This window comes from Sitophilus oryzae, unplaced genomic scaffold (genome assembly GCF_002938485.1).
Source record: "Sitophilus oryzae breed Bouriz unplaced genomic scaffold, Soryzae_2.0 scaffold_357_pilon_pilon, whole genome shotgun sequence".
NCBI classification, from domain to species: domain Eukaryota; kingdom Metazoa; phylum Arthropoda; class Insecta; order Coleoptera; family Curculionidae; genus Sitophilus; species Sitophilus oryzae.
The window spans coordinates 1,299,835-1,313,807 of NW_022146926.1; the positions used below are offsets into that span (position 1 = coordinate 1,299,835).

At 33.1% G+C, this 13,973-nt stretch overlaps 1 protein-coding gene across 1 annotated transcript in view; it reads right to left on the reverse strand.

Annotated features, from left to right (window-relative positions):
• Window positions 1-13,973, reverse strand: part of LOC115884743 (CCR4-NOT transcription complex subunit 6) — a 248,685-nt gene that overhangs the window by 9,650 nt on the left and 225,062 nt on the right. The window contains exon 5 of the mRNA XM_030903398.1: window positions 4,599-4,667. Coding sequence (XP_030759258.1) covers window positions 4,599-4,667 — 69 coding nt within the window. The remainder of the gene's footprint in view (window positions 1-4,598; window positions 4,668-13,973) is intronic.

Genomic DNA, 13,973 nt, shown 5'->3' on the forward strand with positions numbered 1-13,973 from the left:
ATTATCGTCCAAATCCATGTTAATATATAATTATTATTTTTAAATATATTTTTGGAACTGCTGGTTTTAGTAATTATTAAATTAAACGAACTAAAAAGTCTTAAAAATAAAAAATTCTTAACCATAACCTCAAAAATGCAGATCTCCTGTCAACTTTCTTTATTTTTTATTTATTCCTCATTTTCCTAGTGACGTCACAGGTGGTATGCGCGAACTGAACGAAATTGGAGCCGCTATCGATCATACCGTGTATTCTTTGTACCATGACGTCTAAACGCCTTTGATGTACCGACTCGAAGCGGATGGTCGAGCGCACGAACGAACGAACGGCCGCATGCGTTCGGTCCCCGTCTAAATATACCGCACTTTCATTCGTTCGTTCGTTCGGATAATGAATACGCACCTTAAATCTGAAAGCGCACGCAGGCGAACGCCTTTGATGTACCGACTCGAAGCGGATGGTCGAGCGCACGACCGAACGAACGGCCGCATGCGTTGGGTCCCCGTCTAAATATACCGCACTTTCATTCGTTCGTTCGTTCGGATAATGAATACGCACCTTAAAAGGTGCGTATTCATTATCCGCACGAACGAACGAACGAATGTTCGCTAGTGGTATGGACGGGGACCGTACGATAGAACCGCACGAGAAGACCGGAGGCATTTGTTGGCGAACGCCTTTGATGTACCGACTCGAAACGGATGGTCGAGCGAACGAACGAACGAACGGCCGCATGCGTTCGGTCCCCGTCTAAATATACCGCACTTTCATTCGTTCGGATAATGAATACGCACCTTAAAAACTGCATATTTTTGCCAATTTTTATAAATAACTCAAAAACCTTGACCTTGAAATAACTACAGTACGTCTGCTGGATCTGTGTCTATGAAAGGAATGCGGACAAAAAACATTTAAATAAATAGCAATATATTTTATACGTAGACTTGACGAGTACGTCACCGCAAATCGCTCCGCCCACTCATTTTATTGGCCACTTGCAAATTTGTCGAATTTTTATTGATGGGACGCGTCGTCCAATTTTTACGAAAAACATCGAGAGAATATCGTTTTCCCTCTCACGGATACCCCGTAGCTTCAGAACGGACAGACGTACTGTAAACGATCCATTTTTTGTTGTTTACCGTAGGTATTTAGGTATAGTCTGTCCAACGAGAAGATCCTTGACAGTGATAGATGTGTCTGTCATTTTAATTTCAAAGTAGTTTATTTTATTTTACAAAGAAATAAGTTGGTACAACTGGAACGCATAGCAGGAAATATTTAAAATTTGATTGACAAGATGACAAGTGATTACTTCAAAATATTGTGAAAAAAACTGTATAAAACTGAAAAAATGTAATCGAGTTATTTTATTTAATAAAACCGGTATGTGTTAATACAAAACAAACAAGAAAAAAAAGACACTACATACCAAAAAAATATAAAAAGAACTATTTTTTACTTTCAAGCTTTATGAAACTACCCTGCATTTATGATTATATTTATCAATATAACTTATGTAGAAATACAAATTTGTAATATTCCACAGGAATAAATACAACAACATAGGTAAATAAAACAAACGATTTTATTAATAATAACACCCTACCAAATTTTTATACCTTAAAGGTTGATTAATTAACTTTAATCTTAATTTTTTAAACCAGTACCTCTTGACATTATTTTTCTGCAGTACTAAAATCCATTATTTACCCATCGTGTGATGTCGATATTTTACAGCTACTCCAGTTTTTAGTATGTGTTTAGTTTGATCCTTCTACCATATACGAGATGCACTTATCTACGACGAGATGGTATACAAACTTTAACGATGGGGTGTATAAGACTTTCTGCCTGGGCAGCGAGTATTAACCATAAACTGTGCTCTGGGTCTACAGTTAATTTTCACTCGATTTTTCCTCCACTTGACTTCAAAAGACACAAAACACACGTAATAATACGAATCAAAATGCATCATCTTCCAAAACGCAGGGTATTTAACAAAAGTTGACACAAAATTATAACCTATAATTTGGCAAGACTTTGACAAGCGTCAAAAATGACAAAAATCTAAAGGCGAGTTCATACACATCGGCGTCCGTTTATCGTTCATCGTTCCGTCAAACCAATAAAATTGAAATACGATCTGTCATTTTTTAAATAAACCAATAAAACTGGTCAAAAACAACAAGACACGACGCATGACGGATTTATATTTAAACCTATCCATAGATAACTTAAAAATTATTAGAAACTTTTTTTAGTAAAATAAATAGATTGGTATGGGACGTCATCTGCTTTTCTTCTGTCACCGTCTGTCGAAATCTTACCTGAGAAAAAAAACAGAGTATACTAACAATTGACTCTGCAAGTTCGAGCGGTTTAGAATGCCCAAATTTATAAAAAGTTGAAAATAATAAAAATTATTTTTTGTTTTCTAAAAAATTTTAATTTTTTTGACATATCTCAAAAACTAAGCAATACACGTAAAAAATGCAACAGAGGAAAATTGAAAGTCTTTTTTTGCAATATTTTTGAAAAAAAAACATATTTTTTTTAAATTAATCGATTTGTTATTCCAAAAGCTTCATTTTTGCTTTATATGAGTTTTGCGATAAAACGCAAGATTTTCGAGTTATTTATAAAAAATTGCAGAAAAATATGCAGTTTTTAGATGAAAACCCAAGATTTTCAATCCTAAATAACTCGGAAAATATTAATTTTCTGAAAAAATGTTATAGAACATTTTTTGCTTAGAATTCATCCCTTTATTGATTTTTGTAACTAAAATGGGCGATCTATTTTTCACCCCCGAGAAGGGGTGGCACTCACCCCCAGGGTGAAAGCACACTTCGCTACTATGTAACTTTTGTTTCTTACATATATCTCTATTCACTGTTAAAATTGCACGTCAATCGGTGCGGGTGTCAAGAATTCGGAGGTAATACCCTATTTTTATCCTCGCTTACTGGCATAAACCTCGCAATTAGTGGAATTAATTAGTGGTTTTAATTAGCATAGAAGTTTGATTCTTTAATTTCAATGTAAGCATTCAGAACGTCAAAATTAGTGGTAGACATTTTCAATTAGCAGAAAAAGTTATCAAACTTTTCCACTAATTAATTACATACTTCAAAATTTGCGAGAAATGTCATTTTGGTCTTTGATTATCTTCCGTCAAGAGAAATTGTGGTTAGAAATCAAAAGTTGATTGTTTTATAAGCTAAACTTTGAATAAGAAGACTAAGGAAGGAGCATAATGCTATCCATGTATTCATGCATGGTGGGCGGAAAAGCCACCATAAAAGCTCTCTAGGGTGGGGATCCTTGACAGTTCTGTTTGACGATTCATTTGACACATTTGAATTTGATTTGAAATTTTGTGGATTTGTCAGTCTTTACGGAGCTTATTTTATGTTATTTATCATTTATTCTACTACTGATAGTTGTATAAAGGTAGTAAATCTAGATGGAAATTGTGGCAGAACTTAAATTAACAGTGACACTATCGCGATTTATCGAAAAAGACTCTAAAATAGTTGGTTGTGTAGCGTGCGGTAGATCTCGGCAAAAATTGAGTGAAATAATGGAACAACTTTCGCTAGTAAGTGACTATATAATATACATACGTGTAGTAAACCGATCATTTATGAAATTCAATTTAAATTAACTAAATTATATATTTTTTCTTGCATTTTAGCTTTTATTTATTATTTGTCAAAGATTAGATGTCAAAGAATTTAGATACGTTAATTTGACTTACCTGCTTCAGTAGCGTATCGGATGTTTGTGTTAATAAATACTTATTATAACTTATCTATTTTTATTAGAATTATATATTTTTATAACAATTTTAATAACTACCAACATTTATTCACAACGTAAAATAAAACAACAAATTATTGAGTCTACCCAACATCATAGTTTTACATTTTTTAAATAAAATTAGAACGACACTGATAAACCGGAATTTAAGTCGGCCATATTTGAGGCCCATCGCGGTGTACCTAAGATTTTTGATATGCTCCTTCCTTAGTCTTCTTATTCAAAGAAGCTAAATATTAGACTTTCTCTATGGATACAACTGTCTAGCGCAAGCTGGTGCTAGAATATTCTATTAATTTTAATTGTGTTTTTTTAAACATTGTGAATGATAGTAAACTAAAAAGTATAAAGTATAATCGAAACCACTAATTTAATTGTGAGGTTCTGAATGAAGGTTTATGGCATGTAATTTCTGGCTTTTAGATGATTATATTATGGTTCTAGAATCAATAATTTGGTGAATATTATCTAGTTGTTATAACGAATAAAAACGAACTAAATATTTTTTATTTTGGTTAAGCCAGTATACTACCCTGATACGCACGACACGAGTCGTTGAGCTATAGTATTGGTAAGTTATACAGGTTCTTATTTGTATATCACGGTAAAGTACAATATGATATGAAAAAACGGCGTCAGCGATGGTTAATGAAATGAAGATCGCTGTCATTTTATACATAATAATCTTTGAGGACTATCATCGATCATCATTTCCAAGTCAACTGGACGCCGTTTTTTTTTCGATCATAGGGTAGTTTTTAGTTTGACTTACATGCTGGTCTGTTTGCAGTCGGCCTAGCTAAAGGTATCCATGGTCTAGGTGGAGGTTGAGGGGTAGTAACTGAAAAAGAAAAATATTGTTTTATATTCTGTAGTTCAAGATAAGAACAATGCTTAAACCTTGCTATTTGTTAAATAATGAGATTATAATGAATAGAACGTCCTTGACAGAAACCTGAGGAGATTCGAATTCAACAGGATATAATGTGTTAAAAGTCAATTACATTAAAATAAAACAATTAAATGCTACGTTTGTTCTTTAATTTAACAAAAATTTCAAAAAACATTTATTATATTTCTTGTTATACAGATAGATACATAGTCCTTTACAAAAAAGAAGTATGGGTAGGGTTTTAACCTTCCGTTTCAGTTGCAAAAGACCTGATACACTATCAGACAAAAGTAGGGAAACTTTTTAAAATCGTCGGATTTCAAAAACCTCCAATATGTAAAATAATGTTTGTTTTAAACATATTTCCTTATAGCAATACTACCAAACCATACCAAACTCCAAATTTATCTTATCAGGTGTTTATTTATAATATGGACCCAAATATTTTTGAAGGGACATAAAGAAACCAACATAAAAATTGACCATACTTAGTAGTTATTTGCTTAAGGTGAAAACTGTTGATATTCTGATTTAGATTTTTACTAAATATGCCACGTGGAAAATATTTGTCAGAGGATCTTCTTGAGTTTATAATCATCTGCTGATGATGCTAACATGGTTAGCGAAACGCGCGTCCAGTGTAAAAGTAAAAGTGTTTTGGTGTATTGTGGTGATTTAGTGTTTTTATTTTGCAGAGGATCTTCGCGAAAAAATAATCAACGCACATCGGAATGGTATAAAGCAAATGGACATAAGCACAATGTTTAATTTGCATATAAGTCTGTCATTAGCAAAAGCAAAACGATTTCCAATTTCAAAACTAGCAATTCCTTATAGACTATTAAAAAAAGTGGTCGGCCAAGGAAAACAACGAAAAAAATTGAAATGATAATTTAAAAAATCGCCTTAACTAATCCGCATAAATCGGCAAATCAAATTTTGAGTGAACTACCTGGTGTCAATATAAGCTCTAAAACCATCCAAAGAAGGCTAAGGGAAGCAGGATTATTTAGCAGAAGAGCCGCCAAAAAAACACTTATCAGTAAGAAGAACCAGAAAACCCGACTTACCTATGCAAAAAAATATTTGCACTGGACGACGAATGACTGAAAAAAGGTTCTGTTTTCAGATGAAACCTAATTCAATATATTTGGATCCGATGGCATATCCTGGCTACATCGCCCAGAAGGGAAAATATTTGATCCAAAGTATAACAAGGCTGTAAAGCATGGTGGTGGATCTTGAATGGTGTGGGGATGCTTCTAGGGCTATGGCATGGGACCACTGCATGTAATAGAAGGAATAATGGATCGATTTATGTATTTGGACATCTTAAAGAAAATGATGATTCAGTTTGCTGATGATAATTTGCCTTTAATCTGGATATTTCAGCAAGATAATGATCCAAAGCATAAATCGAAAGTCTTACAAGAATGGTTTTGTCTGAACAAATTAGGGTTATGGACTTTCCTGCCCAAAGTCCAAACCTTAACCCCATTGAAAACCTGTGGGAGGAACTAGATCGCCGGGTAAGACGAAGTCACATTAGCAATAAGAAAGATTTGATAAGAATTTTGAAAGAGGCCTGGAATTCCATTGAACCAGATACCATAAGAAAACTTTTGGACTCCATGCCAAAGCGATGTCGTGAAGTTATAGCTAATCGCGGTTACTTTACCCGCTATTAATTTTATTAGGTTAGCAACAACAACTATGTACTTGTAATTTTTATATTAATTTTTAGTTTCTCTATTTTTGTCCCTATATTTTTTTTATTTAACTGAATAAAATCTTAAGTTTTCGTGAGACATGTGATTATTTCATTTAAATAAGAACTATTTAAGTATCTTTAATTTTAACGATGCATAAAATGGCCTCAGTCACAGGTGTTAACAAAAAAGACACAATTTTAAAAAGTTTCTCTACTTTTGTCCGATAGTGTATTTTCCTATAACACATAACACTGTAGGTATTCCAACAAGTGACAGCTATTCCTCATGACCAAGTCGAAGTTAAGCACGTCATAGTTTACAGTTGGTAAACCATAAATTCCGAATTCGTGATCGGTAAATCTGCGATATAGAATTGAAAATTAATACGTACTTTATTTGCTAGGAAAACGTAAAGCTTGTTCGAGGGAAAGATTCAATCTCCTGACGCAAATGGAATAGAATCGCGAGATCGATAGCTAATTAAATTCCTAATTAAGGCTATAATGCAACAGATGAAGTGGGTATTCTCACATTGAACATTGAACTTGAAGTAATTGGTATTTATCGAAGATGAATGATACACGAACCGCTGTTAAGAAGGATCACCTAACGATGGTTTAACGAAGTGAAGTAGAGAAATTAAAATGTTGTATCAATAATATATTTTCTCTTTTGGTGCTACCGTGTATTCAATAATATTGTGTATTCAACAATGATTTGAGGTTAAAACCAATTTTAAACGACCCGCACAAGCCATGGTCTTCTTCTAGGTCTCTTAATTCCTCGTGAGTACCATGCTGTAATTTTTGTGGCCCATCTGTTGTCCGTTCTTCCTGCCAGGTGTCCTGCCTATTTCCATTTGAGGAATTTGACGACTCTGTGGATGACATCTGTTACCGGGTTTTTTGTCGTATCCACTCTATTCTTTTACGGTCTCTCTTGGTTATTTCCAGCATATTTCGTTCCATTGAGCGTTGTGCGACCTGCAGTTTTCTTATGATGTCCGTTTTAAGTGTTCTGGTTTAGCATGCATAGGTCATGACGGGTAGTATACACTGGTCGAATGTTTTCTTCTTTAGATTAGAATTAGAATTAGAATGAGTGGGAGGGGGGTTAATCACTTCGACCTTACAGATCCATTGTGTTCCCCTTTCTTGAATCATAACTCATCATACAGTCCCAGGGCTTTGACAAAAGCCAGTATCTGGGACGGTTTTATAGAGGGTAGTTCTCCATCTCCAATATCAGTCGTACCAAAATTCATGGCACGAATGGTTGTTGTCTCGGCGCACTCAGTGATGAGGCGTACTGGTGTTTCACCATCTTCCCCACAGAATCTGCATTCGCCGTTTCTTCTTAGTTTCAATCTACTGAGGTGTTCATTGAGGAGACAGTGTCCTGTTAAAAACCCCGTGACAATCCGAAGATTGTTCTTACTCAGACCCAGGAAGATCTGTGATTTTCTTGATCATAAGCCCTCAGAAACTTCTTCGAGTGTCCTAGACCATTGCAAGATTTCCATTCCAGGTTGCGGATGGAATCTTCCAAGTTCTTGAGTTCCGCCTTGAGTTGGTTACCACTTGGAAAGCAGAACGGTTCTGGTCCAGTTAGTGGAGTGTTCGCTCCTTTCCTAGCTAGATTATTTGCTTTTTCATTGCCTTCTATCCCTTGGTGAGCAGGCACCCAGTGTAGGAGGACTTTGTTTTCTTTGCCTAATTTATTCAGCTTCTCTATGCATTCTTTGACCAATTTCGAATTGATTGATACTGAGTTGATCGCCTTTAACGCTGCTTGACTATCAGATAAGATGGCTATTTCTTGTTTCCGATAGTTCCTATCTAAGATATTCTTCTTTAGATAGAGTGGAATTCTGGATTTGAATCTGATTGAGTTTCTGATATCTGAACCATATAAGATCTGATCGTCCCAGTCTTGAATTCTTTTCTTTCTATTAGTTCGTTTTACATTGTACTTTAGTATTGCTGAATTCATTTTGAGACTCACTTTATAGCTAGCTGTATTTAGTTCATTAATTTGTACTTCTAGTTCTTCAGGGCTATTGGCAATTAGGACTATATCATCAGCGAATCTGATATGGTTAAGATATTCCCATCTATTTTTAATCCTTTGTTGGTCCAGTCCAGTTGACGGAAGATATTCTAATGTTGCTGTAAACAGTTTTGGGAATATCGTGTCTCCCTGTCGCAAGCCTTCTCAAAGTCTACTATGGCTATCAATTTACTCTAACTGCTTTCTGTTCTTCCATCAATAGATGCGGTATTCAACGAGAAAAGATTTTTTACAGATAACTTTCTATATGCGAAATATAAAAGACAACCATAGTAATAAGCTATTTTACAAAAAAAAATCAAATGAGTTTTATTTGAATGTTACAATTATTATGAGAAAAAAAACATTAAAATAAATTATCATTGGGCATGGCGATCAACTAGAAGAACAAAGAACTAACGGAATTGTCTTGACCATGGAGACAAATTGATTTTTTTCTTAAAAAGAATAAAAATTCTGTCGCATACGTCTGCATAATACCAAGGTTGTCTTTCAATGTAATTTTTATAGGTTGTTTGTGAGAATTTATATTTCTAGAATTGATTTATTTTATAAACGTTATAAAGAATTTTTGTATTCTAAAGTAGTAAATTTTAATACAAAACAGATATTTTGGATTTAAAGAAATTCTGAGAATATTGTGCTGGTATTTTGACATTGAAATCTAATAAATAAAAAAGGCATGATGTTGGCTTGAAAATATATAATTTCCAAGCCAACTCTGACATGTTTTTTTTATATCGTTTGGTATAGAATATTATGTTCAAAATTTATTGAAATCCGATGAAAATCTGTTGCTGCTACATTTTTTACTCTAGTTCTATACTTAGTAATGTATTAACCTCGTTTTGAAGGTTCACCCACAAAATAAGAAACTGTTAAACTGAAAACCGTGAGATGGAACATGGAACTACACAAATCTTTGCGTACGAGCGAAAGTCTAAATACGGCCCATATTCCATCACATAATTTATATCGCACATAATTTATAGTTTATAAATTACAGTTTAATCGAATTATTTTGAGCAGGATGTCGAAAAACGTGGATAAATAATATTGAATAATTTCACAAGCAATTTATAGAGATATAAATTGCTTGTAATATTTCTAAATTATTACACATTTCAAACAAAAAATGAGCTTACCTAATATAGAAAAAAACAGAAAAGAATAGAAAGTTTCCAGATACACAAACATATTTCCAAAAAAAAAAATTAGCCGACAATACCAACAGGTATGGTAGGCTATTAAGATAGGCAAAAAAAAAGTTTTTTTAATTTCACTCAAGTCTGTCTGGCCGTCTGTAACACGATAACCCAAAAACCGCTAAACCGATTTTAACCAAATTTGGCACAAAAATACTGTGGCACCCGAGAATCTGGCTATAATTTTTGGTGGGGGTTGGTGGTTGGTAAGGGAGTATGGGAACGCGGTTTTCAATTTAAGATAAGGAATAATATTTGCAACAAAATTTGTAATAACATCAAAATCAGTCAAAGTCGCAGTTTATGAGATATTCCGTGTTTCCGTAGTCCGTTTTTGAGAAAATGCGTGTGGAGAACTCGAAAATTGGAAAAATTCCTTTACTTTGAAACTAAAAGAACTGCCTACCAACTTTGTATTAACATATTTTAGTATGGGTGGCTATACGTGCCTCCCGGCGCCATTTTTTTAAAATGTTTCGATCTGCACCTGTTTTACACAGTATAAAAATCTATATTTTTTAATCTTCCTTAATGCAGTTAACGCCTTTACAGTTGGGGTTTGGAACCTTTGGTGTAACAACAGAAAATAAAACACTAAATCACCCCAATACAACAAAACACTTTACAATCAAAAGTAAACTTGATTGTGGTGAATTAGTGTTTTATTTTGTTCATGTTCAAACTTAGAGAATTTATTATTTTACTGTTATTGGGCTATAAAATAGTTGCAATATCGTGATTCGTGTGGTGTGTTTTAGAAACACAATATTCTACTATAAGGTTAACTAAAATTTGACACCTATTATTAGTTATCATATATCGATTCTAGAAAATTAATGTTTCAGCATACATTATCCTATAATAATATAGTGGAGGATAATTAGTGAGTATCAATAGAGTTACCGACCTCTATAGTTTATACAAAATTATAAACTGTTGCTAACCTAGACCTTAGCCTTAATATCAAATTTGGAATGGTTTGCTAATCCGTGGGTATTGATTTGGTATATATCCTAATTTGTAGCCTACGAGTTTTTATTTATTGATTCAAATTATTGGTGTATTGACCTAGATGGGATGTGAATGGAAAGTACGTCTACGAATTGTGCGCGATGTGAACCGTAATCTAAAATAATGAAATAAATCAAGCGATGTATTATTAACTTATGATGAATTTCTTTTACCAAAAGTAAAACTGATTTCAAATTATATGTATTTTATACCATTTTAGTTCGAGTTTTGCTATATCCCGCAATGAAGTTCTTCCAGTGTCATCTAATCGAAAGTTTTCAGAAGTTCTTGTTAAACATTAAAACTACTACCGCTGATCTCCTATATTGTGATTTAACAAGGAATTTAAATAATTTGATGAACTTTGATGTTTGATATTCGAGTATAACTTTTTTTGGTAGAAATAAATGTAAATTGTTGTTCTCTTTTCGCAGTTCTTGTCATATGAGAGGCGCCACCCTGTATCCTGTATATACCTATATTATTTGTTTAATATAAAAAAAATTGCTTTTATTACAGCTCTGTATGAGATATACATGATTAATTAGATCCATAAAAACTCTGTACTGACTTTAACAGAACCTGGTCTAAAGATTAAACACATAATAACTATGGAACAACAGTTATTTTTTATACAAGACGATAAAATTGTATTACGACGATAATACAATTTTATCGTCGTGTATAAAACAATATTTTTTTCTATAGCGAGTTACGTTTTAAAAAATATTCAGAAATTATTATTTCAAGGAATTTATTACGAGTTGAAAAAATATTGTGCTGGGTTGGCTTTGGTTTCTATGTAATTTGACAAATAAATAAAGCTGTCTCTTTAGTTGTCAGTTTTGAGTCAATATTTTTTAATTCTGTTTCGTGTCGATTGCCGATTGAATTGGAGCCAGAAATGACTCAAAACGAAATAAGTAAATTACCAACAGATATTCAGGCTGAGGCGACAAACGCCATATCCAACCTACTTCCATTTAAATCCCGAATAACTTATGAAAAGGAACACAAAAATTTTCAAAAATGGAAGCAATTAAAAAACGTGCGAGAAGAAATAAAGTTTTTTAACCTATCCTCGCTGTTAAAGTATCATTTAATCTACCCTTGCGGCTGTTAAAGTACTATTTTATCTACTATTTTTGATAGATATAAGGCAATTTTAACAGTTGCTTTGGAACAAACGGCATTTTTTAATCATAAATGCCACAGCAAACTGAATAAATGCATTTGTGATAAAGTTGACATAGCCATTTACTGCGAATAGATAAACTGACATTTATCTATAAACTGTTACCTAACAAGGTGAAACTAAACTGAACTGTAAAATACAAGGTAAATTTTATATTGTTTGTGTATATTATTCATGTTTTAGGTTTTTGGCTTTTTAATTAGTTCATGAAATAATCGTTTTTTTTAACTGAACTTGTTTTAATTTTTGGGAATTTGTTAACTGTCTTATTTAAGATTTTCATTACAGTTGGGGGTTTGGAACTTTTGGTGTTACAACAGCAAAATAAAACACTAATTCACCGCACAGTACACCAAAACATTTTACTTTTGCACTGGACCTTTCGCTAACCATGTTAGCATCATCAGCAGATGATTAATGATCATGGTACAAAGAATACAAGGTATGATCGATAGCGGCTCCAATTTCGTTCAGTTCGCGCATACCACCTGTGACGTCACAATGAAAATAATGAATAAATAAAAAATAAAGAAAGTTGACAGGAGATCTGCATTTTTTGGGGTTATGGTTAAGAATTGTTTATTTTTAAGACTTTTTAGTTCATTTAATTTAATAATTACTAAAACCAGCAGTTCCAAAAATATATTTAAAAATAATAATTACCTATTAACATGGATTTGGTCGATAATAGGTAAGAATACTAAATTTATTTCTATATTCGGTATAAAATTGTTTATTAGGTTTTTAGTTTGCGATGTTTATGGTAAATAATTTTCATGTTCATTGCCTCTGAATTCACATGAGGACAGAGATGAGGTTATCTATGGAAAAGTAACCATAAGAGGAATTATTACATCATTTAAAAAATGTTGGGAAGTTTATTGTTTCCCATCGAAAAGTAGAAAATGCCAATGCAGATGAACGTTATGTAATTGTGATAGAAGTAATTCCAAGGGTGAAGTTTATCATAATTAGTGACCTGTGCTTCTTTTTATATGTAGATGTTTCAGGTTTTGAGAGATATATGCCCATCAATATGCCCATCGAGGATTATTATAGCTCAAATTTCCTTTAATGGTAGACAATTATTCAATGCAAATTAACTTTTTAAGTGACTGAAATATTAAATAGTTTACAATATGGTATATCACTAAAAATATATTACTTTTAGGTACAATTAGGGCACGATACATTTCAAAAAGTAGAATATTATTTTATATTAAATGAGGTATTGTACCAACAATCAATTTATATTAATAACGGAGATTAAAAAATAACAGAATAAATAGTTCTTTTTTTTTATACTACAAAAATAAACTATAGAATACAACAGTATTTAAAAAAATAAATAAAAAGTTATGTCCCGGCCGAGATTCGAACTCCGGTCTCTCGCTTTCTAGCCCGACTCCTTACGCACTGCTCCACAGTAACTTGCTTAGCGATAATTCAATGACGGTATATAAACAAAAAAACAGGTTTATAACAATATCTTGACGATTTGAACTGGCGCGCGGAGCGTACTGACCAATAGCGCCTGTTATCACCTGTGACGTAGCGACCAACCTGCGCAATATCATACCTTGTATTCTTTGTACCATGATTAATGATGGTCATTTCCAAGCCAACTGGACATTGTTTTTTTCTATCATACCGTATTAATAAGCAGAGACGAGCAAGAAATCGCAAATTGCGATTCAATCGTAGCGATTTTAATATCGCAATCGCAACCTGCGATTGGTTCTCATAGGAAACTGCGATTGCCATTTCTTCTATTTGCGAGTTTCAATTTAGGCAACCAGTATTACCGTAGCTGCAATTTGCGACTTTGTTGCGATTTTGCTGCGATTGTGATTTTGTAAACTGGGGCCGCGATTTCTATCTACGAGTTTGAATTTTTAGGAGTTGCGATTTGCGATATTGGTGCGAATGTAATTTTGTGGTCTATTGAAGCATTTTATAGTAAACTGCGATTGAATTTTCTCTCTGATATTACTTATTTACAATCATAATATACCGGGTGTTTCTCAAGAATGGTTCACCTCTATAACTATTTATTTTTTCT